This window comes from Colletotrichum costaricense (assembly GCF_030867565.1).
Source record: "Colletotrichum costaricense strain IMI 309622 chromosome Unknown Scaffold_16.1, whole genome shotgun sequence".
NCBI lineage: Eukaryota > Fungi > Ascomycota > Sordariomycetes > Glomerellales > Glomerellaceae > Colletotrichum > Colletotrichum costaricense.
Window position 1 is genome coordinate 175,246 of NW_026848245.1, and position 22,441 is coordinate 197,686.

The window sequence follows — 22,441 nt, forward strand, 5'->3', positions numbered from 1 at the left end:
CAAGTGTACTTACCTAGAATTCGGGGTCTAGGACAGAGTTTGCAAACTTACAGACGGTTGATTCTTCGCGCCGGAGCATGATTCAGGTACCGTCGCTTGGTGCAAGTGTTTTGTGACAATCATTGATAATGTTAAATCACTCCAAGATATCGTCCATCTCAATTGAATATAAAACTTTCGAACTCATTATGGATTCTTAATTGTAACAGGGCTCTAGTAGTCGAGAGCCCGAATGTTCTTATTTGCTGCCAGAGAAGAATGATAGACGGGATTCGTACGCTGGCGTTTCTACACCAACTGCACTACCCCTGTCCCGTCTAAGACTACCCTCTCAGTCTAAGCGAGAAATGCAGTCTTACGAATGACTGTTTCACTGAAGAAGTAGAGGGGGATCACCAATAAGTACACCGCCCAGAGAATTCCCGCCATCGTACCAAACTGAGCGACGGGTCCCGCCTGTGCCATCCAGCTTGTGGCCGCGTAAGAAACTCCGAAGCCGACAGAGTTCTTGATCAAATTCACCAGCACTCCGATGTGGCTTGCTCTAGGTGGCATGGTGTCAACAGCGTACGTCAGTAACACATTCGCCGAGCAAGTCAGACCTGTGGCAAGCATGCCATAGCCAACGCTGACTTGCGCCCACTTCTCCGGTGATGCAAGACCGTACCCAATGACCAAACATCCAGCTGGGCTGATTAGACCTCCGATAATCACAGCAGGCAATCTCGAAGCTGGATCTTGTTTTCCACCATTGCGACGTGTATCTCGGTTGAATAGGTAATCAGCCAATGCGCCTCCGATCGGAAGACCAATCAGAAGACCGACCAATGGGCCAACACTAAGCAGACCGACATCTCGGGCACCCCAGAGTAGGGGCGGGGGACTGTATACCACCGAGAGCAAGATAGATACCAGAACGGTCCAGCCAATGGTGAGACCAAAGACCAAAGTTGTGACAATAACCTGGGGCGCGCCTAGAAGTTCAAGAGGCTGGAAGAGGCTTGAGGCGGCGAGCTTCCAGTCCATGTCGACATATGCTGTTGAGAATGAGCGCAGTCTCCATTGTTTTCCGAGTTCTCTGGGCCCTGCAAAGCCTTGCTGGTTGGCGTTTTCAACTTCGGCGTAGGTAGGGCTCAAGGGCAGACCTTTGGGGTTATCTTCAGTAATAACGGGGTTGAGCTCAACTTCAGCCGTCTTTGGCGAGTCCGCGCGTGTTTCCGGGAGCATGATCAGTGATCCGACAAACGTGATGAAGATCAGGGCCGAGAGGATACGGAAGTACCATCTCCAATCTCCAGTACCATCCGCGACAAGACCGGAAATGATCGGTCCGACAGATGAGCCCGCAGCAAGGAGTCCAACATAGACAACCATTGCGCTTGCTAATTGCTTGTTTGGGAATGCCTCTTCTACGAAGCTGGGCCCCAATGCCTCAACAAGCCCGCCAGCGAGCCCGCCGAGAATCCTTGAAGTTCGCAGGTTATTGAATGTTGTTGCTTCCCCTGACCAAAGGCAGAAGACAAAGAACATGACGAGCGATATTAGAATCGTGTATCGTTTACCAATGAGAGATGCGGCAGGGAGGGCGAAGATGTTCTAGAGTTGAAGGTCAGTTAGTTCGTGTCTCTCAAGAAACATATGTCAAAACGGTGAATGTTCTCATTTTAAATCAGGCTTACCGAGAGGCCAAGAGTCAAAAGCACATAGGTAGAGAGCTGGGAGGCCTCTTCCGAAGTGCAATGAAGCTCTGCAATAATGCGCGAAAACAGCGGAGGAGCGCCTGCAGCAAAGGCATTTCCCAAAAGGTTGTAGAAGCTAACGTTCAGGAGAATCCAGATTCTCCACGAAAGTGGCCATCCCTATCGAGTAGTTAGAGATTAGTCTTCAAAGCCTATGATATTGTGACATCCTTGAACTTGAGGACACCGGCAACACTTACCAAGACGCTCGACTGCATCGCGGAATCATTCGATGTCGACATGTCTGCTGATTTTGGACGTACGATATGAGTTGATTTTTCAAAGTCTAGTTCGATAATCTAGACAAATGCATATATGGGTTTTCGCAATTTCCGCTCAATACCGGCTCCGCCTTGTCCTATCTACTCCAGCCCACCCCTTTACAGATCACGTCTTTCATTACAAGACCAACTTTACCAACGCGTAGCGTGCCATTGGTCTAGCGAGTCATTCGGGGAGATAAACCTAAGGGTATGCGTCCGCGGAGAACTGTCATAACCCCGGATACTACCCCGCATCCGCAGCGGCCCGCGTCCATATTGGAGACCGGGTGACGATGGTCTGCTTCCGTGATCTCGGGGTCAAGCGGGGGAAGCGGGTCTTGTTAGAGACTCGCCGCGCGCAGTATGAAGCATATATCGAGGACTGACGTTGACTCAGGCTAAGCATTGCGACACAGCCGTGTCTGGCACGTCAGCCGATCGAGTCAGTTGGTCGCTCGTAAGCAAATCCAAACACCACCAAGGCTATGCTGAGCGATGGCACGCTACCAGGAAGCTTGTTAACTATGCATCAGTAATAAGTACATTAATTTAAGATCTCATCGTCATGCTTTGCTGGAACACGAGCCTGACAAGTATCAGGATCTCCTATCTCCGCGATGAAGCGGAGTCACAATATCAACATGGCTTGGTTGCAGTATTGAGGTGCTCCTACATTGTGAAGCCTAGAGTCTCAATGGAACCTACCTGTACGTAGCCTGGAACTTCTTTATTCATCCTTTTCCAATCCATCAGCCCCCATCAGAAAGCGGTAAGTAAAAGGGCTTCTTAAAGTCAAGATAACTTTATTGAGTCGAATTGGTCGAGGATTCCTAGTAATTGAGGACAAATCGACAATATTGCAAAAGTTAGACGCTTCTAGCCGCCAAATGGGTTCTGTTCCCTCTTCACTGAGAACTTGGTCCTTTAACTTATCATGATATGGCAAAGAGAAAGTTAGGCAACGAATTGGGTTTCATCGCAGAGGAAGCGATGTGAGGTATGACATAAGGATTCAGGTAGCAGTTCCCGAATGGCTTCAAGCTTGAATGCATGAGTTGACGCTTCTGTGGCTCAACGTACCTCTCTTCAATGATTGTAATTCAAACGGACTTCAACCATGTTCAATGATTTCTTGTCTAATGTATTTTACACACCATCAGGTTCTTCCTAGAGTCAAGGAACAGACCGGCTGTTATGTTGAGTATTCTGAGACTTTATGAGGCGTCACATGGTGAGCTATCAGGCTTGGTAGGGAAAGCTGCTGTGGAGAATATGGAGACTCTGATAGAGAGTATCGAGGATTGGGTGTTAAAAATCTGGTAGTTCGATGGTAATTATGAGTGGTGAAATATGAATGATGGCAGTTTTTCTTGTATCACAATGGGACCAGTTGAGTGTGAGGATTGAAAAGGTTCTGCTACAGTATGTCCTGCATTTGTTCTCATACAAGAGGCATCTCCCGCCAGGAAGACGCTTCCTTATTTCCTCAGCTGTCCCTAGATGTCCAAGGGCTGAAAGTTTGATCATGAGCATCATGAACTTCATCGGAACAGCCTGCCACTTTTGAAATTCTTACGGCTGCTCTAGGCGAGCAGCTTTTCGAGTCTCACACAAGTTGCAGGTCATCCCGAGGAACGCCATGAATGCAGCCAATCAAGTGATGAACGGTCCAAGGCCTTTCCTGGGGTTCTGGGGAAAGTCCAGCTCAAAGCGCCAACGCTAGCCGTGATAACGAAATTTGCAATCATTTATGCAATTTGAGTTTTCGTTACGTTTCCTTTCCGCTAAGGTAGAAAATAGCCGGGGGCCCTCTTTCGGGGTTTATCTCGGCTAACCGCTAACGTTAAGAAGAAGCGGGAGCTAGCACGACCGAAGCGGGGCCCGACCGTGTACGTTGAGCGGTGCCGAGATGTGGGGCTCCGGAGGCCACGACTCGGTATCGTGACCGTGTACGTTAGGAAGAGCCGGGTCGGAGTCAAAGAAATGCGCCGGACAAGAAAACTTTGCTGCCGCTAGTTCTCGGGGCCTGGACTGAATCAAGAAGACTATGTCCGTTCTTACGCTGGCCAATTTGGTGTATAAGTAACCACCTTCCCCTCTTTCTTGGGTGAATTTGGGGTTTCTTCCTATCTCATCCGTCTGATCTTTGCCTTTCAAATAGTTGATATCAACCTCAACATTATATGTGCCATAAAAGTATATCAATTTCACATACTCCTCTTTTGTACCATCTACTCAAGACCACGATGTGGTCTGCGGCCTCCACGATGCCTCTCGAGATCAAGATTGACGATCACTACTCGTCCAAGATCTATACCAGCGGCTCTCACATCACAGGCACCGTATCTGTCTGCCCAGACAGCCGCACTCCCTTTCACTGCATCCAAATCGCTCTCATGGGCACCTCTCACACTCGGGTCGACATGCTACCCGTCCCCAAGATCACCACCGACGTGTTCCTCAACCTAGACATGCCCATTACGAAGACATCCTACCCGCAAGGACGGGTCTTTGCGGCAGGAGAAACCCAAACTATCCCATTCAACTTCACCATACCACGAGAACTACACAAAGATGCCTGTGAGGCTGCTTCAGGCGATCACTCCCACGATCAACACATGCGACTGCCTCCATCAATGGGTGGTTGGGGCAAAGACGACATGTCACCCACGATGGCTCAAGTCGAGTACAAGATAGTTGCTCGACTGCTTCGCAAGAGATCCTCCAGCCCAAAAGATACTACTGAGGCCAGTCACCGGATCATGGTCCTCCCAGCCTTTGCCGAAGACCCACCCCTGAACATCAACAACCACGATGCACGATACACGCTATCCAGGACCAAGTCCGTCCGCAGAAGTCTTCTTTCTACACAGAAGGATCGCATCGTTATCAATGCGCTTCAGCCTGAAGCAGTCTACATCAGCATCGGCGGCCATCAGCTCCCCGACTCTCACGCCTCCGTAACACTGGACCTAAGCTTTGAATCCAACTCCTCATTCTCATTCCCACCGGAAGTCACTCTGGGCCACGTCAAGCTAGACACTCAGACGTGGTTCACAGGAACCCCCATGAAGATGTCGCCCGACCTAGGAAACCCCCGTGAGGCGGCTGGACTGCGCCATGAGCTGCGGTACTCTACCCAAACCAAGCTCCCTACGACAGACACGGGGGTCATCCTATGGCACAAGGACGACCAGGCAGAAAACTGCAAGATGTTCACCTGGCGATCAAGAACCAAGGTTCCTATCCGCCTCCCTACCGCACATAAGATGTTCCTGCCCACCTTCTTCAACTGTTTCATTGCTCGGAGCTACATCTTGCGCATGTCTGTCAATTTCAACGGCTCCAAGACCAATCTTTCTGTTCCGCTGCAGATCGCGTCGCAGTCGCTCTACCCTCAAGTGATGGAGCCAGAGGTGGAGGACCTGCCATCCTTTGACGCATCTCTTGCTTGGAGATGACGGAGTGTAGCCGAATCTGTCTCTTTTCCTACGTCTACTTGTTATCTTTTCCGAGAATTTTAGGAGGCGCACTCATATCTGCTGGGTGATTGTGCAAGCTCTTCCACGGAAGGCTGCCAAATGATTGGGATGTGGCGTTACACGTGGATGATCAAGGTTGCCTGCTTTGGTATTTGTTTCCCTTCATTATGGATTGGAGGGTTTCCATGTCGGTAGCGACTGGATTGATATTTATCGATCTCTATTAGGTCATTAACTATGTTTAGCCAGAGACCAACCGGCGTATTTGATCCGCGTTGTGTTTTCTTCTCTAGAGTCTCATTATGATTACCACATTTACACCGAAGCCCCATCGTCAAAAGCCTTCTCCTTTTGACTCTGCTTGTTCTTGACACTTCCGGCAGTCCACTGACGCATCTTCTTGCCCCAGAAGTAGAGAATAGGCAACCCAAGAGATAAGACGATGATTGCCTCCGCATATAGGGCGAATGTTTGAAGGGGCCCTTTCTCGGCGATCCAGACAGTCGCCTTGGAGGCGATGAAGAACGCGACGACAATGCGGAGTGAAGAGACGTTGACGAGTACCGGTCTGCTAGTGTGTCAGCCGTGCACTTCCTTAAGGGTGATCGAAATTGAATATACCCTGCCCATTGCGGGTAGCTCTCGACAATGAAGACATTGAGAATGGTCATGGTTGTCAAAAAGGCAAAGACGATCAAGAAGGAGCCGACCAGTAGAACCGCCCAGTGCATGTTCTGCTCACCGGCAGTTCCGAAGACGAAGCAGCCCGCTACTCCCGAAACGAGCGGCAGGATCAAGTTGGCAAGGTGATGCTCCGGCTCTCTGCTTCCGCCCTGCCACCTTGTCACAGCGTTGGAAATTTTGTCAGCTACAGGGCCACCAAAGACGTAGACCAGCGCCGAGGCGGCGAAGAAGGGAAGCACGGTGAGACCGGTCCACTGGAACTGCCATCCTTGGGCGAGGAGGGCAAACGGCGTGATCTGCTGAGCGGCCTGGTTGATGACGATCATGGAACTGTTGGCCAGAACGCCCCAGATGATGGCCGGGAAGTACGTGGATCTGAGGGCATCAAACATGGACTTGGCAGCGCGCTTGAACTCGAAGCCGTTTTGGAAGACACCGATGTTGGTCCACACCGTGCGTGGCGTGTAGTTGACATAATCGAGCTCCGGGCGGTTCTGGCCAGGCAAAAGAGGAACGGTATTCTGACCACCTGTGACGGGTTAGTTGCGCTCGAGTAATACCCTTTGGGGGTAAGGCGAGACATACTGAGCTCTTCCTGGGAACGAGTCCAGCGAGTCTCAGGCAAGAAGGCAATGAGTATGGCCCAAGCCAAGATACCCATGCCAGAAGTGATGTAGTACAGCCACCTCCAGGTGTAGTTGGCGGATACCCATGGTGCTGCAACACCAAGACCGATGATGATGATCCCCTGACTGGATACTACAGCCGACATGGCCTTGTTTCTCTGGTGGATGAAGACCATATCCTGAACAATCAGAGGAATCAATGCCTCTACCGCACCGGCGCCCAAACCCATGAGAGCTCTGGCAAGCAAGTGCTGTTGCAGGCTCGTACTGAAAGCAGCAAACAAGCCACCAGCCCAAGCACTAGTCGCAGCGAACAAGAGGACCGGTCGACGGCCAATCCAGATGGATGTGGGCACCAGGAAGTAGCTCGCAATACCGTTTGCCAAAAGGGGCATCGTAGCTAGGAGAGCGACTTCATCTAGGGAAGCTGGCTTGACGCCAGGTGGCACGACGGACATGGGATTGATGTTGAGACCGCTGCCGCCACTCTGGGCCTTGAAGTCGATGTTGTTGAGGATGCGCGGGTCGACTCCCGAGTACTCGAGGATGAAGACGGGGAGGAGACCACCGATGACAACCTCTGCTGACAGGGCAAGTGCACCGACTGTGAGAACTAGTCAGTCTCTAGCGGCCCTTCGTACGGTTAATGGGACGTCTTACAGAAGCAAAGGGCACCGATTGCTGTCCATTTTCGCCATGCGGGGAGGTTCAGTGGATCTATACATTATTCTCATATCAATCATCATTGCTCGTTGGTATCAAACGGGGATTCTCAGAACTCACCCTTGGGATCAGCCGTGGGCATCTACGCGTTGTTAGGAAAGCCCTTGAATCAAGAGGATATGTCAAACTTACAGGAATCAGCCTCAGCTGCCCGTCCACATAGAGATTTGTCGTACCGACGACCAGCGTCTCGTTCTTCTCACTGACCCCGTCGTCGAACTCGGACACCGACACGGCGGGCGCACGCTTAGGACCAGCCTGCTCATCCTGGAGCGGCCAGCGGTTGTTCGTCGCCATCTTGTCAGTTGTTATGTTTTGCCGTGATGGAGTTAGAGCTGTAGCGCAATCCCACCGCTCCAAGATCCAAGGGTCAAGCTCGTCTTCCCGCCGGATATCAGCGCAGCCTTATACTAGACCTGACATGCCCCCCTGTAGGTGATCGGTAGCAAGGGGAGGGGGATGATGATTTGCAGGTTCGGAACGTCCTCTGGATTCCGAGCTGGGGTTGAATCAGAAGAGTTGGATCTATACCAAACAGGTGAAGGGAAGGAAAGCAGAGAGGGATGGGAAAAGCCGTGCGTTTAGATCTGTAGTAACCCTAGTTGCGTCTGGTCTTGTGTGCCTGTACTCGAATCGGAGACGTGCCTGGACGGATCCGTCGCATCAGGCGAACCGTCAATCGCACGACACCCGCGACGATGATCAACTACGCCAGTGACACTGGAGAGACAGACTCAGACACGAGTGTACGATACTGTCTCTGGGCAAAGTGGGTGTGTGTCTCCCTCCACATCCCGCCTGCCGGGGGCGGAAGAGGCCTCTCCCATGTTCGCCCAAGTTCCCCTTTCTCCCAAGCACGGGCGTGTCATGTTTCCACCTGACAAACGTTCGTCGCCGCGAGACCGGGAGCTAGGATATCGAACCTTGGAAAAAGCCCATGGTCTGTGATGCTGGTGTCTGCTTTCGGCAGTTGAAGAATTTCTGGATCGCCTGATGGGGCGGTTGGGTGGTGCGGGCCGGGGAGCTAGGGCGAGACTAATTCGTCGTCGAAGCAGAATAGTCCCACGCTTAACACGGTGGGATTCGTCTAGAATATTTGGCATGACACAGCTGCGTCTTGCGCCTTGTAGGGATTGGGACTCTTTGGGTACGGTGGGATAAGGGGGTGTGACTTGGTCTGGGGTTGGAATGCGGCATGCGACGGTTTGATCGACGTTCTCGCGCGCGCGCGAGATAAACCCTTGCCTGTCGTTCTTTGGCGTCTTGAGATTCTTCACGCTTTCCATCATGCCTTACACCTACAAAGTTGCCCCTTGCATCGGGAGACGTTGCGGAACGTATGTAAGTAGACTGCATAGGGCTCCTAGCGTCCAGTCCATGGGGCTGATGTGGAGAGAATCTTAATTCAATCACCCCTTGAGCAATGGCATACAGACGGTCAGTGTCTTTGAAAAGCTCTACCATGATATTGCCCGTAGTGAGGATTCTAGGAAAGCCAACGTGGGCTTAAGTAAACTCTGTCGGTCTCGACGCGCTCCAGTCTTCATCGCATCACAACCGCGCGCGCCAGTCGGCCGGATCAACATCCTCCAAGTCACATTGCATCCAAGACTTCAGACCGTTTCTTTTCTCTTGGAACAAGTTGAGATGAAATGCCACAGAGTACAGAGGAAGGCAAACAAACCTTTCCAGCATGGCAGCAAGTTCATAAGCGACTATACTAAGACGCAGCTAGTGTACTCCATACGGGTCGCGAAGAAAGGTTCTTGACTCAACGCATGAACGCAGCACCACCACCTTGTTACAGACCCCCGGTCCGAGTGCCTCAAGCCAACACAATTTAAGACGTTTGGATCTTCGACAACTTCGACTCGTTCTTTTTTTGATCCGGCGCACGGATGGCGATGCAACGATACGCTGGATTTGATACATCTCAACGTCCCAATCACAGAGTGGACATCCTCAAAAGCTGCAAAATTGCGTTGCACATTCAGAACCTAAGTCAATATTACCACGGCAATATTCCAACCTGCCAAGAAGGTTACAATCCTGAGGATTTGACGGGGAGAGTTGACGACGACTACGACCACGATCGGCGGGTGACAAACTCGCATCAGCTCATATCCAACCTCCCCCGTACTGTTGTATTACACTACCTTTCGTCTGAATTACATTGACTGGTTTGTCTGGTCTCTGGGCTTGGCCCTCCTCCACCATGACTTCATGCCGGCGTTACACGTTTCGGTTTACCAATGAAGCAGGTATTGGCACACTCTAGCCTCCACGCCTCTGGGTAGTCTCTCCTGTACAGACCTTTTTCTCTGCCAAGCCCACCGAACGGCCGAAGCCCTTTTGTCTGAGGCTCTGAGCTGGGTGCCCCCATCGTGATCGTCGCCGGTCGGCGCTTCATGTGTCGAGTCTGATGTTTCCTTCAGATGATACCTATCCGTCGGCTCATCCGTTGTGCGTCCTCTACTCCTCGCCGTCCACTTTCCGGTGCGGCGACCCGACTTGTTGGCTTTGCCTGGGCACCGCGTGTCCACTTGTGACGAGCCAAGGGCAGCTTACGAATCTACATGTACGGAATGAAGTGATCGTCGAGAAGACCACTTGAACAGCAACCCTGAGGTTTGAATTCATGTTTCGCAGAGAAGTTCCATCGGCCCAATACAACGTGGAAACTTTTTCAACTGCAGCTGCAATCGGATCAGCTTTGGCCGAACTCTTATTAAGCGGCGTTCTCTCATGCGATATTCCGCGATTATCATCTCTGCAAGTATTTGACATAGAGTCTGATAGTGACTCTCGACATATGCCACGTTGTTGGAGTAATGGCTCCCACAATGGCTTGGCCGAAGCTCGCGATATCCCATGAGCCATGGCGAGGTACTAGAAGCGAAGGTTTGTTCGAATTTGCTTCCAAAAGCCAATCCTTTGGTCAAATCTAGAATACATTGGTCATTCGAGTTTTACCAACTTATAATCGGCCGTCCAAGTCCCATCTATTAGTAAGACTGTTGTGCTGTATATCACTCTGGTCCGTCATCAGAAAGCCCAAAACATAACGCCATGCTTAGCCCCATTGTCCCTTTACACACGATCTGACTCGCTTCTCGAGACGCAACAGCACTATCCAGCCAGAAATCGTACGCATCTGAAGCCGCTTTAGTTGTCGCTCGCACCCAAGACCCTCGCAAGCAGTACGTAGAAGAATACGACACCGCCGGCGACGAGCAGCTTGTTCTGATTCAGCCAGCCCCGGCCGGCATCTCGTTGTTGCACAACAGCATCGACGACAGCCTGGGCTTGGTGGCCACTTCCATTCCCGATGCCAAGTTGGGGCCCGCAAGAGGCCCCTGCTGCCGCTCCCGTCCTGTTACCTGTCGCCAAGTCAATCTTGGTCTCCTTCATCCACTCCCAGTTGGCCTTGTCGACTTCGGGCCATTCGGCTCGAAACTTTGCGCCGCCGTCACCGGCCTTGACGTTGCCCTTCGTTGCCACATTCGATTTTGCGTGGGATCCTCCGCCTGTTGAGTTCCACCACTTTGTTCGTGCTGCCAACATCTTTCTTTCGACTTCTGTGCTAGATACGGAACCGGTCGTCATTTCTTCGCTGGTCATGAAGGAAAGCAAGCCTATCAGAATGGTGGACACCTCCCAGGCAGGGTTGAAGGACTTGGGATGGAAGTCGGAGATGGACAGGCAGAGGCGCGTAGATGGCTGAAAGCGACCGGAAGGAGTGTGCATTCGGATAGCTGGGGGCGCGAAAGGGTAATTCGGGGGGAAGACCAGAGTTCCCCAGTACTGGCCGCCGTGGTACGGTGTGTTTTCGGGACCGGTGATGATATAGTGCCATCTGTCTACCTGTTAGCATGGATATCTGACATGGATGCGATGGACGACTACACACTCGAGAATGTTGGATTCAGAGGGGTGTGCCTCGATGTATGGTGGTGGGTTCTCGGCGATAGTCTTGTACTCGCGAGTCAACTGTGTAAGAGTTAGTCGAATGCATCTCATGGAAGTGATATGTCAGTGCATCTTACCCTCTTCTGTGCGGCTCTACTGGCAGCCATGGTTGCTGAGGATTGCCGACGAGATGCTGTGGTATCGGGATCGACGGTGGGCGGCGGCGAACGACGTAATGGGGAGCACGATCAGTGAACGATGGCGGGTGGCCGGTTGAGAGAGAGCGAAGAGAATGATATGGGTAATGTACAGAAGATGGAAATCGAAACGACTGAATACACGCAGTTGGATGCAGATGTACTGCTCTCTTTCGACTGTTGGTTTGTACGGTGTTGGGGTTGTTGTTGATATAGGATGAGCGAATGGGTAACGGAGATGGAATGCGGCGAGGCTGTGACAAGTGCCGCCAGTGCGTTGTCCACTCAAGGTGCTTTTGGGGGGGGCTTGAGGGGCCCTGGGGTGCGTCAAAACGCAAAAGACACAGAGACGGAAAAAGGTACGTATCTCCGGTGTCCGGTGAGTCCACGCCGAAGAGGCGCCACAGAATTATGTCACTGGTCGAAGTAGTGGGTCTCTACCAGCCACATTTGACACCCTGTGCCTCGGAATTTCCACCATTTTCCATTGGATGAGTGGCCGCTTGATGTGTGGCTGGAGAGCAGTGAATACGTACCTACCTCAGTGGACAGAGCTTCCAGAATGTGGCTGGAGCTTCTTCTCCCGAGTGCCCCAGAAGCCCCACCGAGAGTGACCTCGTCCCGATCCGTTCCCTTGCGCCCGTGCTGCATCTCGAAATTCAACCGAAGCTCTCCGGCTTGTGTGATTTTTGTCTTGTCCACCCACTTACAAGCTGCAACGTTGAGCTCACGTCTGTCACAACTCTCACCAAGGCTCCAATGGCTTCCAAGACCAGTGCGAGCGAAAGCTCTGTATAGTCTCCCTTCTCAATCGTCTCTAAACCCTCCAACGAAAGCTAATGGAACCCGCGCTTTTCTTAGGCTTCCAACCCGATTGGCAAGCTCCAGGCCGGGCCCGATGCCTTGCGCAAGGAGGCAGAATCCTCAGCCGAGTTCGAGAAGCTCCAGGAAGAGGCCAAAATCAGAAGGCTGCAACAATTGGCACGCTCTTACCATTCTCTCGCTCAACGGTCCCTGACCTTGCTAATGCGCGCAGTAGCTCTCCGACCAGAACTCGCAGCCCATGACCATCAACCGCTTGCAGGTTCACGGCGCTACCAACACCCGAAGAGGCTTCCTCGACCCTATCTTCACCCCGCTCTTGACCGAGGATGTCAACAGCTCCTCCACGCTCGGCGAAGTAGCGGCGCGGTTGGGCGACGCCAGAGGAAAGCTGGAGAGACTCGGTATGGGCAGCATCCGCCTTTGGAGAGACATTATGGTCTAACGCTTACTCATAGGCATCTTCCACCCCGATGTCAAGGTCCACCTTAGCAACGCCAACAACACCGATGCCTCGTCCACTCCGACCGACGTCGACGTCGATGTCGTCGTCAAAGAGCTCTCCCGCTACAAGTTCAACGCCGGAACCGATGTCGGAAACAGCGAAGGCTCCGCTTATACCTCCTTGCTCTGGCGCAACATCTTTGGCGGTGCGGAGCAGCTTACTGTCAATGCCAGTGCTGGCACAAGAACCCGTTCCGCATACAGCGCGACCTTGAGCGCACCCGTCCAAAGCAACCCCGATACGAGAATCGCACTCGAGGGCCTCGCTTCCGCCACCGATAAATCCTGGGCAGCACACGAGGAGGTTCTGAAGGGAGGAAACCTGCGCTTCTCATGGCTTTCTGGCCTCAAGGACATGCACACGGTTGAATATTCCGGCATTTGGCGTCAAGTTACCGGTCTCCGCGACAGTGCCAGTCCCACTGTCCGTGCCGATGCCGGAGACTCCGTAAAGAGCTCCATCAAACACACATACCAGAGAGACGAGAGAGATAACCCGCAGCTTCCGCAAAGCGGCTACGTACTCAAGTCCGTTTGGGAGCTGGCTGGTCTCGGCCCCCTAGGCGGTGACGTCGCCTTCTCCAAGAGCGAATGGGAGGTGGGTGGTGCGCTGCCCGTCCCTGTTCCTGGCGTGGAGGGACCATCTGGAATCTCGATTGGTGGTGGATTGAGGTTCGGTATGCTGTACCCGCTTCCTCTTGGCTTTGCCTCCGAAGGCAAGTCCCAGCCGAGCCGCATAAACGACAGATTCCAGCTCGGTGGGCCCACCGACGTCCGCGGTTTCCACTATGGAGGTCTTGGACCCCACGACGGATCCGATTCAGTCGGAGGAGACGTCTTCGCAGCTGGCAGTGTGAACATGCTGTTTCCTCTGCCTTACAAGGGCCCCGACTCCTCTCTCCGCTTCCAAGTGTTTGCCAACGGCGGCAGATTAGTCGCGATGAAGAACAAGGGCAAGACTGGTGCTTCAGCCAGCGAGGGCCTCGACGCTAGAAGTGTCGCAGGCAGCGCGTGGAGAGCGTTGAGTGACCTGACGACTGGTCTGCCATCAACAGCCGCTGGTGTCGGTCTGGTCTACGCTCATCCTGTCGCTCGTTTCGAGCTCAACTTCAGTCTCCCGTTGGTGCTGAGACGCGGCGAGCAGGGCACCAAGGGACTGCAGGTTGGGGTCGGCATCAACTTCTTGTAAAGGCCTCATTTCCGACGTACGGATAAAGTTCACGTGCCGGCATACAGCACAGCCTAGCCAGGCCACATTGTACAACAAAATCACTGTAGATACTCTCTAATTGGAAGATTACAACATGAAACTACCGACCGAGTTCCCGAATACTTCGGGACCGGGTCTTTCATCCCACACAACGTCCGTCCGTCGCGCGATGCCTATCCCTTCCTACGGGTCTTACCACGGTCCCTGATAGCTTATTCAGCGCAAACCTGGGATTCTATAGTCGGCCTCCGATCGCCGGGACTCTTCCGTCTCACAAGGATGCGTGGAACTTGGAAGCCATCGTGGCATTGTTGCGGCGTCGGCATAAGGGTTCCAATAGTCAATCGGCACGAAATCCTTCCAGAATATCCCATTCGCTGGATTTCGGCCTCCGGTTGGTCGACTGCAGGGGTAGGACATCAGCTCCAGGATAGGAAGTTGAGCCAGCGCAGAAGCGACCTCAAAGTCTATGGGCGATGTAACGTATAGTTCCCCCTCACCGCAGCTCTGCTGCCCTCGTGTAAAATGTGCGGCTGGTTTGTTGGGGGCTGGGCAGGGTAATCACAGCATTCTGGATGTTTTCTCCGTTGGTTCCAAATTACACCTTTCAGGGGGACGATGCTCTTTGGTGCTGATTAAACCCTGCTGATAAGTGCATCCCACGCGATATACAGGTTGTCGATTCCAACCTTGGCGGGTTCCATGACTCGTTGGTCACTGTACGAGCCAGGTCCCTGGATATAGGCTGCATGTAAGACGGCATCAATGACACCACCTGGATGATACAAATAAGAACATGTCGTCTGCTGTCAAAGGCTAGTGTGCTGCACCTCCGCCACCTTCGACGTTCTCAAGTCATCAAGTACAATGCGGCTCCTCTCCTCTCTGTCTCTTCTCGTCACGGCGGTTTCCGCCCTCACCGTGAGAGTCCCATCCGTTGCAGAGGACTTGAAGACGCTCGTAGCAGCATCGTCGTCAGTAGCTGTTGACCTCCGTGCGAGATGGAGTACATACCATGCTCCCATCCCGTCCATCGTGGTGAATGTGACGACGGAGAAGGATGTTGGTGCAGTTGTGAGTTTTCCCATCAAACGTCGCATCATGAGCTATGTTCCCTGATTTTTGTACCAGGTCAAATACTGTGCAAGCCGTAAGATACCTTTCACAGCTCAAAACGGCGGTAACGGCTGGGGCAAGACTTTCAACCTCGGCAATAACGGAGTCATCATTAACTTGGCTGGTCTGAATGCCGTCACTTTCAGCAAGACGAAGACGGAAGCCACTATCGGAGGCGGGGCCATCATTGGCGACACAATCAAAGCAGCCAATGCTGCGGGTGTATTGGTCCAGACGGGCAACTGCAACTGTGTTGGTGCCCTTGGTGCCATCCTGGGAGGCGGTTACGGTTAGTGCACGACACTGACATAACAAGACAGACCTTGAACTAACAGCATGACAGGGAATCAAATGGGAGAAGTCGGCTTTGGCGTTGACAATGTGCTCTCCATGCGCGTCGCAGTCGCGAGCGGAGAGATCCTTACGGCCTCGCCGGCCTCCAACCCAGACCTCTTCTGGGCCCTCCGCGGCGCCGGTCCCAACTTTGGCATCGTCATCTCGGCGACGGTCAAGGCGCGGCCCATGCCGACCGAAGGCCGCAACGCCTGGCTCATGAATCTCTTCTTCTCGCCGGACAAGCTCCCGCAAGTCGCCCAAGCCATCCAAGACCTGCCCCTGAAACCGGAGCAAGTCGTCTACCTCGTCCTCACCAACTCGGGACCACCATCTAATGCCCCCGCCGTCCTCGTCACCGGGTTCCTGCGTCAAGGCAACGATGTGACTGGACGTGCGGCGTTCGCGCCGCTGTATAAGCTTGGCCCGATCTCGAACAGCAGCAGCGTGGCCGGGTACGAAGGCTGGAACGCGGGCAACGACAACTTTTGCGCGCGCGAGGAGCGCAAGCCGGCGTATAGCACGACCATCAACCACATGCAGCCTGAGACGTGGCCGGCGATATGGGGCCTGTACACGAAATTTCAAGCCAAGGGGCCCAACTCGGCTGTGCTGATTGAGCGGTATAACCTGACCAAGGCGCAGTCTGTACCCAAGGGGTCTGCGGCGCTGCAGGAGGCGTTGAGGAGGGACGCGTTTGCGCAGGCGATTGTGATTCCTTGGTACACTGATGCTTCGCTGGACGGTGAGGCGGAGGCGTTTGCGAGCAAGGTGAGGGATATTTGGAGTTATTCGCCGAGTGCGGTGGCTAATCCGACGTATGTCAACTTTGCGCATGGCGATGAGACGCCTGAGGCGGTGTATGGGTCGAGTTTGGCGAGATTGAGGGAGCTGAAGAAGAAATGGGATCCTTTGGGGGCTTTCAATCAGTGGTTTCCAGTTGGGGCATGAAGTATTGGTTCGTCACGACGTTAATCAAAATCTTTGAATGGTATAGCTATGGTCTCTGGGTAAAACCGCGCCCTCTCCATTGGCGTTCATCCGACTCTAGTTTATCGAGTTGCCAAATCTCATGACTCTAGCTTCTGGACCTTAATGGCCAGGGCCAACGACCCGATAGCGGCATGTAACCAAGACGGTGTTTAGTGATGGCGGTTGGTTGAAACATCGGACATGACATTTCTGGGCTATCCTTGACTACTCGGACAAGGAACCACGGGCATCATCGGGTAGCCGGGCATCGCGAACCTAAGGTGCATGATTGTATTCCATCTCTATGAGAAGATGCCGATTCCAAGACCACATACTTCCGATACATTGATCAGTGGCATCTCCCCTAGTTTTTCAAGAATAAGGCGTATCCCTTTCTCCTGCATCGTTTTCTCAATTCGATCATATCACTATTCTGAACCAAGTAGCCGATACTAGGTCTGTGTGTGAGGACAATACTTTCCGTAGAAGGCGCAAATGAGTGCAGTGAATGTGGACTTTAAGGATTACGAACAGTAGCGGATCCGAGTCCGAGCTCCATTTGGAAAGCGCGGCCCCACATCGGCTCCGAATGTAGATGCGCCGGACCGGTAGCCTGGGACTCGATCATAAATCGGACGGGACCTGGATCGGTTTCTTGTCAGATGAATAAGATCCCAGCAGCGGATGGAGGGGTCTGGATTTAAGTGGCCCAGTGTCTCGGACAAAGCAGTCGGTGGTCTGACGTCGTTAGGGAAGCATTGCTGACATAATCCATAGTTGTACTCCGTACCTTGATCACCCTGAGGTAGACGAAGTGCGCCCGGAGATGAGGTAGCTTCAACGGTAGTGCACCGGTGGCCCTGGTGGCTTGGGATTCAGGAACCTATTTCTGTGGCCACCACGGGCCTGAACGCAAAGGAAGCTCGGTCGGTCGGCTGATTAGAGCCTCAGAGGTGCATCCGCTAGGGATGGCGTTGAATCTTTTGTCAGATTGTGGTGTGACTTGCAGCGCACCAACTGTCAAAGACCCGGAGCTAAGGAAAAGTGATGATGGTGGTTTGTTTGTCAGGGCATAGGCATGAGAGAAGAGGATGCAAACAAAACAACAAACGGATCTTGCCATGTCAATGATTCCTTTAAGGGACGGCTTCCTGCATCCCTTGGTCCCTTTGCTAGGTAGATACAAATCACAACAAGACCTATTCCCTTGTGCATTGTCTACGCATTATCAGGAGAAAGGGGATGGGTAATGTAGGCTCGTCTCTTGATTCTTTGACTCGGGCAATCAACGGTTCCTCCGGATAGGGACCAAGATGAATTGGCCCGAGGTGAGCTTCCCCTTCACCTTCTGAGGTGACTATGTACGCAGTACGCAGTACCAAGATACCTTAAGGTGAGGAACCTTCCAATCGGTCGGTACGTGCCTTTATAGTGGGCCGTGGCTATAGCTCTCCAGAGCCAGACGATCTTGGGCCAATTAGATCGAAGTTGGAAGCTCCAAGCTCGGAGTACGTACCGGGAAGATTGAACCGCTTTTTATTTTTTTTCCTCTTCTCTCTGCGGGGGTAAAATTTTGTGACGCAGCCCCGGTTTTTGTCATCATCGGATTTTTTTATTTTTATTTTTCGGTCTCTGCTTTTTTTTTTTTTTTTTTTTTTTCTTGCCTGACCCATGCACCGGCCCATGATCTGTGAGTGAGTGAGTGAGTGCTCCCTGAACCAGCTTCAATATCTCGCTGGGTAGGAGCAGGAAGCACCAATTCCAGCTGTAGTTCTTTCCTTGGCCTGGGTGGATGCCTATCTGCGTACAGGAAGGAAGGTACAGATACTTGATTTGATGCCTCAGTGACTTCCATTTACGTGACCAACGTCCCAAGACTTTAAAACAAAAACAGAAACGGTCAAGCCAGGCAGGGACGGAAGCTTCCTCTTGCTCTTGCTCTTGCTCTTGCTCTTGCTCGCACCTTCCTTCTTCCCGTCTTATTAATCCCTGGCTCTTGGACGTTTATTTTCCACCTCCACCTCCGCCAACAACACCCAAGTACCTTAATCTGTGACCCAACATTCAAACACCCCGTCATCCAAAGGGCCAAGAACGTCAAGACTCAAACGGCCCGTCTTCTTGTCTTCTGCTTCTTCTTCTGCTTCTTCTTCTTCTTCCTCTTTCTACCCCTTGATCCTTTGCTCCTCCACTTTCTTCTGCTTGACATCCCATTGTCACGCCTCTTTCACCACGCTTGAGGGACCCTCCACTCCACTCCCTCACGTCTCCCCTCTCCTCATCCGTCCGTACGGATACCTTGACCTTGCCTTACCTCATCACGCAGCAGAACCGCCTGAAGCTGCTCGCTGATCTGTTCTGTTGTGCCTCGCTTTGGCATAACTCCCTCCCACTTCTCTTCTTTTCCCTCTTTGCATCTCGCTATTTTGCTTCTTGCTTCCTCCTGCATTCGCCGTCTGGAGACATTGGTGGCACGCATCAGCACCCGCATATCCCCTCTATCATGCGCAGCCCACACAAAAAGAGTCACTAGCTCTGCTTGACAGTTACCTTGCCCCCCCTTCCCCCTTCCGAGGCCACACCACAACACGACTTACAATTTGCGACTGTTCCATCCAGCTCGACCGCCTTTCTTTCTCCCTCAGAGATATCCACTTTCTCGTCGGAGTAGTGTAGCCTACTCTGCGGAGAGACCGCCCTGAGTCTGAGCCTTCCAAGTATTGCCGCTATCGCCGAACCGACAACAGCTGCTGTACCGCCTACCGCGAACAGCCCCCGGCTCCTATTCCTTGTGTGGCCCCGGCACACACAGCAGCCCATCCACTTTCAATCTTGGGGCCCGTTCCGCCAAGTCAAAGACCGCTTCTCCTTGCGCTGCGAGCTCAACAGCACCCTTCCAACATCACCACCACACAACCCTCCCGCCTAGCCTCGCCCACCATGGCTCCCAACGGCAATCCGAAGGCGAGGAACGGTGCCGGTGTCGCCCATGGAAGGCCCAACGCTGCAAGGCGTGTGATTCCCGTCATTCCCCTCCCCATGGACCGTCGCGTCAAGGCCAATGCTGCTGCAAAGCAGGCCGCCGCTGCTGCCCAAGCCGCCACTATTGCGACCATTCCTCGACCCGCCATCACGAACGGCTCTTCCTTGAAAATTCAGCACGACGTCGACTCCGCCCCCAGCACGCCCAAGACCATCGATATCGAGATTGCCGCACACGAAAACGACAAGGGACAGCCCGTTGCTGCTACCAATGGTGCTGAGGAGACGCCTTCGCCTGCCGACCCGGAGGTCGATGACACAAAGGATCGCGAAGGTATGCAGGAATTTTTTGCCAGGTTTCAACGCATTCGGAGAACATTTCACTCACTCTTCTCTACTAGCTACCGATTCCCAGGAGTCTTCTGCCGCCATCCCGACCCCGTCCACGACCGAAGAGTCCGAATCGACCGACAAGACCGCCGACCAAGACCTCCCCCGCTCTGCTGAAGAGCCTGTTCGAGGTATGCCCGCTCTTGGCACTTGCAACTCTGGTCGCCACTACTCACACACCGCAGGTAATAATCACGTCGCCTCTCCGCCCGCGGTGGCCCAATTTGGTAAGAAGGGTAGGGACCTTCAATCTCGCGATATCCTCACGCCGCGAAGGTCTAATCACCATGCTCCAGACAATACGCACCAGCAGCATCCATCGACATTCCGACCCCCTCCCGTCATCCCTCCGACGCGTTACAACATGCCGCCTAATCCTCACAATGGCTCGCGCCCTTCTCCCGTCGTCATCAACGGTACCTCTCACCGGGGCCCCCGATCAGTTCACAACGGTCCTCCACACATGCATGGCCCGCGTCCCAGCAATGGAAGCCTTCAGTTTGGAGGTTTCGCGTCCAACTCGTCTTCTCCGGCCCCCCCTCACTCTGGAGGCTTCATGCCCCCTCCTGGCATGCCTCTCCCCGACGGACGATCCTTCAGCGGTGCTGCCAACGGTTTCCACCGCCAGATGCCCTACGGTACGGAATTTGTTCCCGGCACCGGTGTAGATGGATTCGGCCGACCTGTTCCAGGCTATGGAGGCATGGAGCAGTACCCTCCTCATCTCAACGGTGGCTACGGACCTTCGACTCCTCATAGTTTCCAGGGGTCGCACTCTTCGGCCCATGCGGATGATACTGGTGCCTACAACCACTACCCCGCGCCAGGCGTCCCCAACGGTACGACACATGTCGATGACGCTCGCCCTCACCCTCCTGCGGCCGGAGCTTTCGGTGCACCGCCCCAGCGAATGATGCCTGGGCCTATCCCACCCCCGCATATGATGCACCCCGGCCACGAGCACCAGGGACTGGACGACATGGCCGCCTATCTGCGATCGCAGTTTAGAGACCCTGCCTTTGCCGACTGCACCCTGGAGCTTCGCTATCTCGACGACCGCGCTCCTCCCGTTCGCCTACCAGGTCACCGCCTGGTTCTTGCCAGAAGCCAAGCCGTTCGCAATGTTCTAGAGGCTGATAACGTCGAATCCAGCTCGCCCGGCGCTAACCGCACCATTCTTCTGCAGTCCGATGATAAGTACCTCCGATCTGATGCCTTCTGGATGGCCGTGCAGCACCTGTACGCCTTTCCGCTATTGGACATGCCTGAGCCAGCCTCGAATGGCAATTTTACCATGGCTGGCAACGCCGATGACCGCTTCGACTTTGCCCTTGGCTATGCTGCCGCCGGTCATATCCTGGCGTGGCAGCCTATTGTTTTCCGTGGCCTGGAGATAGCGTCTCATTCCCTTAGCTGGTCGACGATTGAGCGCGCTCTTGGCTTCGCCCTCGGCGATTTGCCTAGTCGCGCTTCAGCTGACAGACACAGCCAGTTCATTTATGGCGAACCTGTTCACGTTTTGATGAACGGCATCATCTCATTCATCATCAACAACTTCCCACCCGATTTCACCCTGGACACGTCTGTCGCCGATCCTGAGCGCTTTGCCCGACTTCCTATTGCTTCCACATCGATACCACCCCGCGAAGGAACACCCACGATTGCTCGCGGAACGGCGGGCCAAGATCGTCGCCCTCGCCCCATGCACATCCAGTTCGGTGACCTCGCTTTGGGCCCTGACAACACATCAAACGGCTCGGATTCGACCTCGCAATCCTCTCAGCACAATAGCATCCGGTCGACGCTCTCAGCCATTCTTATCAACCTCCCGTTTGCGTACTTGAAGCCAGCCCTCGAGTCCAGTGGCTATGGTAATGTCAATGGATGGGCGAACGTCGAGGCTCGGCATCACATCATGCGGGCCGTCGTTTCTGAGCGGGAGAATAGACGCTCGAGAGTGATTGAGGCGGTCAGATCTGGAGCGGTTCCGCATGCCGAGTCCATCTTGTATAGCCTGCAGAGTGCCGATCCTCGTCAGAATGAGGAGTGGCATGCCCTTGGCTGGCGCGAGGATGTGGTCTCGTACGTTAACGGCGACGCGCCGTCTCTCGGCCGGCAGTGGGTTCCGTTGATGGCGCCGCAGCAGCAAAACGGCACCGGACATGTGGAGGTTACCAGCCGAGCGGCCTACCCTTGAGATGGTGCAATCTCGCAGCTGGGATTATGATGTTACGACACGGGAACTAAAAACACCAACAAGCAGTGGATGACCCGCAATGGACTGCAATCGCATTTGCATGATGGAGTACAAAAAGCGGCAGCAATTCCTTTTCTTAGGTTCAGGGCGAAGGTTTCGGCATTGCATATGGTGTTGGCAGTTTTCACTTTTTTTTCTTTCTCGGCAATGGAGCCAGAACATAAAAGCTTTGGGAAGCGCGCGGGCAGTCTCGCTCAGCGCCTTGTTTTTGCTGGCAATGGGCGTTTACTGC

General features: G+C 53.5%; 9 protein-coding genes across 9 annotated transcripts; 4 read left to right on the plus strand and 5 right to left on the minus strand.

Moving 5' to 3' along the window:
* Positions 1-336: 336 nt before the first annotated feature.
* On the minus strand, positions 337-1,981 carry CCOS01_12834 (uncharacterized protein; the record flags this gene model as incomplete). The annotated part of the gene is made up of 3 exons (XM_060460981.1): positions 337-1,596; positions 1,680-1,859; positions 1,940-1,981. The coding sequence occupies 3 exons, from the start codon at positions 1,979-1,981 to the stop codon at positions 337-339; spliced, it is 1,482 nt and encodes a 493-aa protein (XP_060308183.1).
* A 2,267-nt stretch (positions 1,982-4,248) lies between these two features.
* On the plus strand, positions 4,249-5,463 carry CCOS01_12835 (arrestin; the record flags this gene model as incomplete). Its single annotated transcript, XM_060460982.1, has 1 exon — positions 4,249-5,463. The coding sequence occupies one exon, from the start codon at positions 4,249-4,251 to the stop codon at positions 5,461-5,463; it is 1,215 nt and encodes a 404-aa protein (XP_060308184.1).
* A 336-nt stretch (positions 5,464-5,799) lies between these two features.
* CCOS01_12836 (major facilitator superfamily transporter) lies at positions 5,800-7,814 on the minus strand (the record flags this gene model as incomplete). Its single annotated transcript, XM_060460983.1, has 6 exons — positions 5,800-6,052; positions 6,106-6,697; positions 6,754-7,398; positions 7,455-7,511; positions 7,578-7,599; positions 7,650-7,814. The coding sequence occupies 6 exons, from the start codon at positions 7,812-7,814 to the stop codon at positions 5,800-5,802; spliced, it is 1,734 nt and encodes a 577-aa protein (XP_060308185.1).
* Positions 7,815-8,251: 437 nt separating this feature from the next.
* On the minus strand, positions 8,252-8,803 carry CCOS01_12837 (uncharacterized protein; the record flags this gene model as incomplete). The annotated part of the gene is made up of 1 exon (XM_060460984.1): positions 8,252-8,803. One exon carries the CDS (start codon positions 8,801-8,803, stop codon positions 8,252-8,254), a length of 552 nt encoding a protein of 183 aa, XP_060308186.1.
* Positions 8,804-10,682: 1,879 nt separating this feature from the next.
* On the minus strand, positions 10,683-11,593 carry CCOS01_12838 (ubiquitin-conjugating enzyme; the record flags this gene model as incomplete). The annotated part of the gene is made up of 3 exons (XM_060460985.1): positions 10,683-11,373; positions 11,428-11,507; positions 11,564-11,593. 3 exons carry the CDS (start codon positions 11,591-11,593, stop codon positions 10,683-10,685), a joined length of 801 nt encoding a protein of 266 aa, XP_060308187.1.
* Positions 11,594-12,382: 789 nt separating this feature from the next.
* On the plus strand, positions 12,383-14,138 carry CCOS01_12839 (surface antigen; the record flags this gene model as incomplete). The annotated part of the gene is made up of 3 exons (XM_060460986.1): positions 12,383-12,415; positions 12,663-12,849; positions 12,904-14,138. The coding sequence occupies 3 exons, from the start codon at positions 12,383-12,385 to the stop codon at positions 14,136-14,138; spliced, it is 1,455 nt and encodes a 484-aa protein (XP_060308188.1).
* Positions 14,139-15,026: 888 nt separating this feature from the next.
* On the plus strand, positions 15,027-16,559 carry CCOS01_12840 (FAD binding domain-containing protein; the record flags this gene model as incomplete). The annotated part of the gene is made up of 3 exons (XM_060460987.1): positions 15,027-15,233; positions 15,291-15,564; positions 15,619-16,559. 3 exons carry the CDS (start codon positions 15,027-15,029, stop codon positions 16,557-16,559), a joined length of 1,422 nt encoding a protein of 473 aa, XP_060308189.1.
* A 2,299-nt stretch (positions 16,560-18,858) lies between these two features.
* On the minus strand, positions 18,859-19,029 carry CCOS01_12841 (uncharacterized protein; the record flags this gene model as incomplete). The annotated part of the gene is made up of 1 exon (XM_060460988.1): positions 18,859-19,029. One exon carries the CDS (start codon positions 19,027-19,029, stop codon positions 18,859-18,861), a length of 171 nt encoding a protein of 56 aa, XP_060308190.1.
* Positions 19,030-19,520: 491 nt separating this feature from the next.
* On the plus strand, positions 19,521-22,149 carry CCOS01_12842 (uncharacterized protein; the record flags this gene model as incomplete). Its single annotated transcript, XM_060460989.1, has 2 exons — positions 19,521-19,896; positions 19,964-22,149. 2 exons carry the CDS (start codon positions 19,521-19,523, stop codon positions 22,147-22,149), a joined length of 2,562 nt encoding a protein of 853 aa, XP_060308191.1.
* Positions 22,150-22,441: the final 292 nt, after the last annotated feature.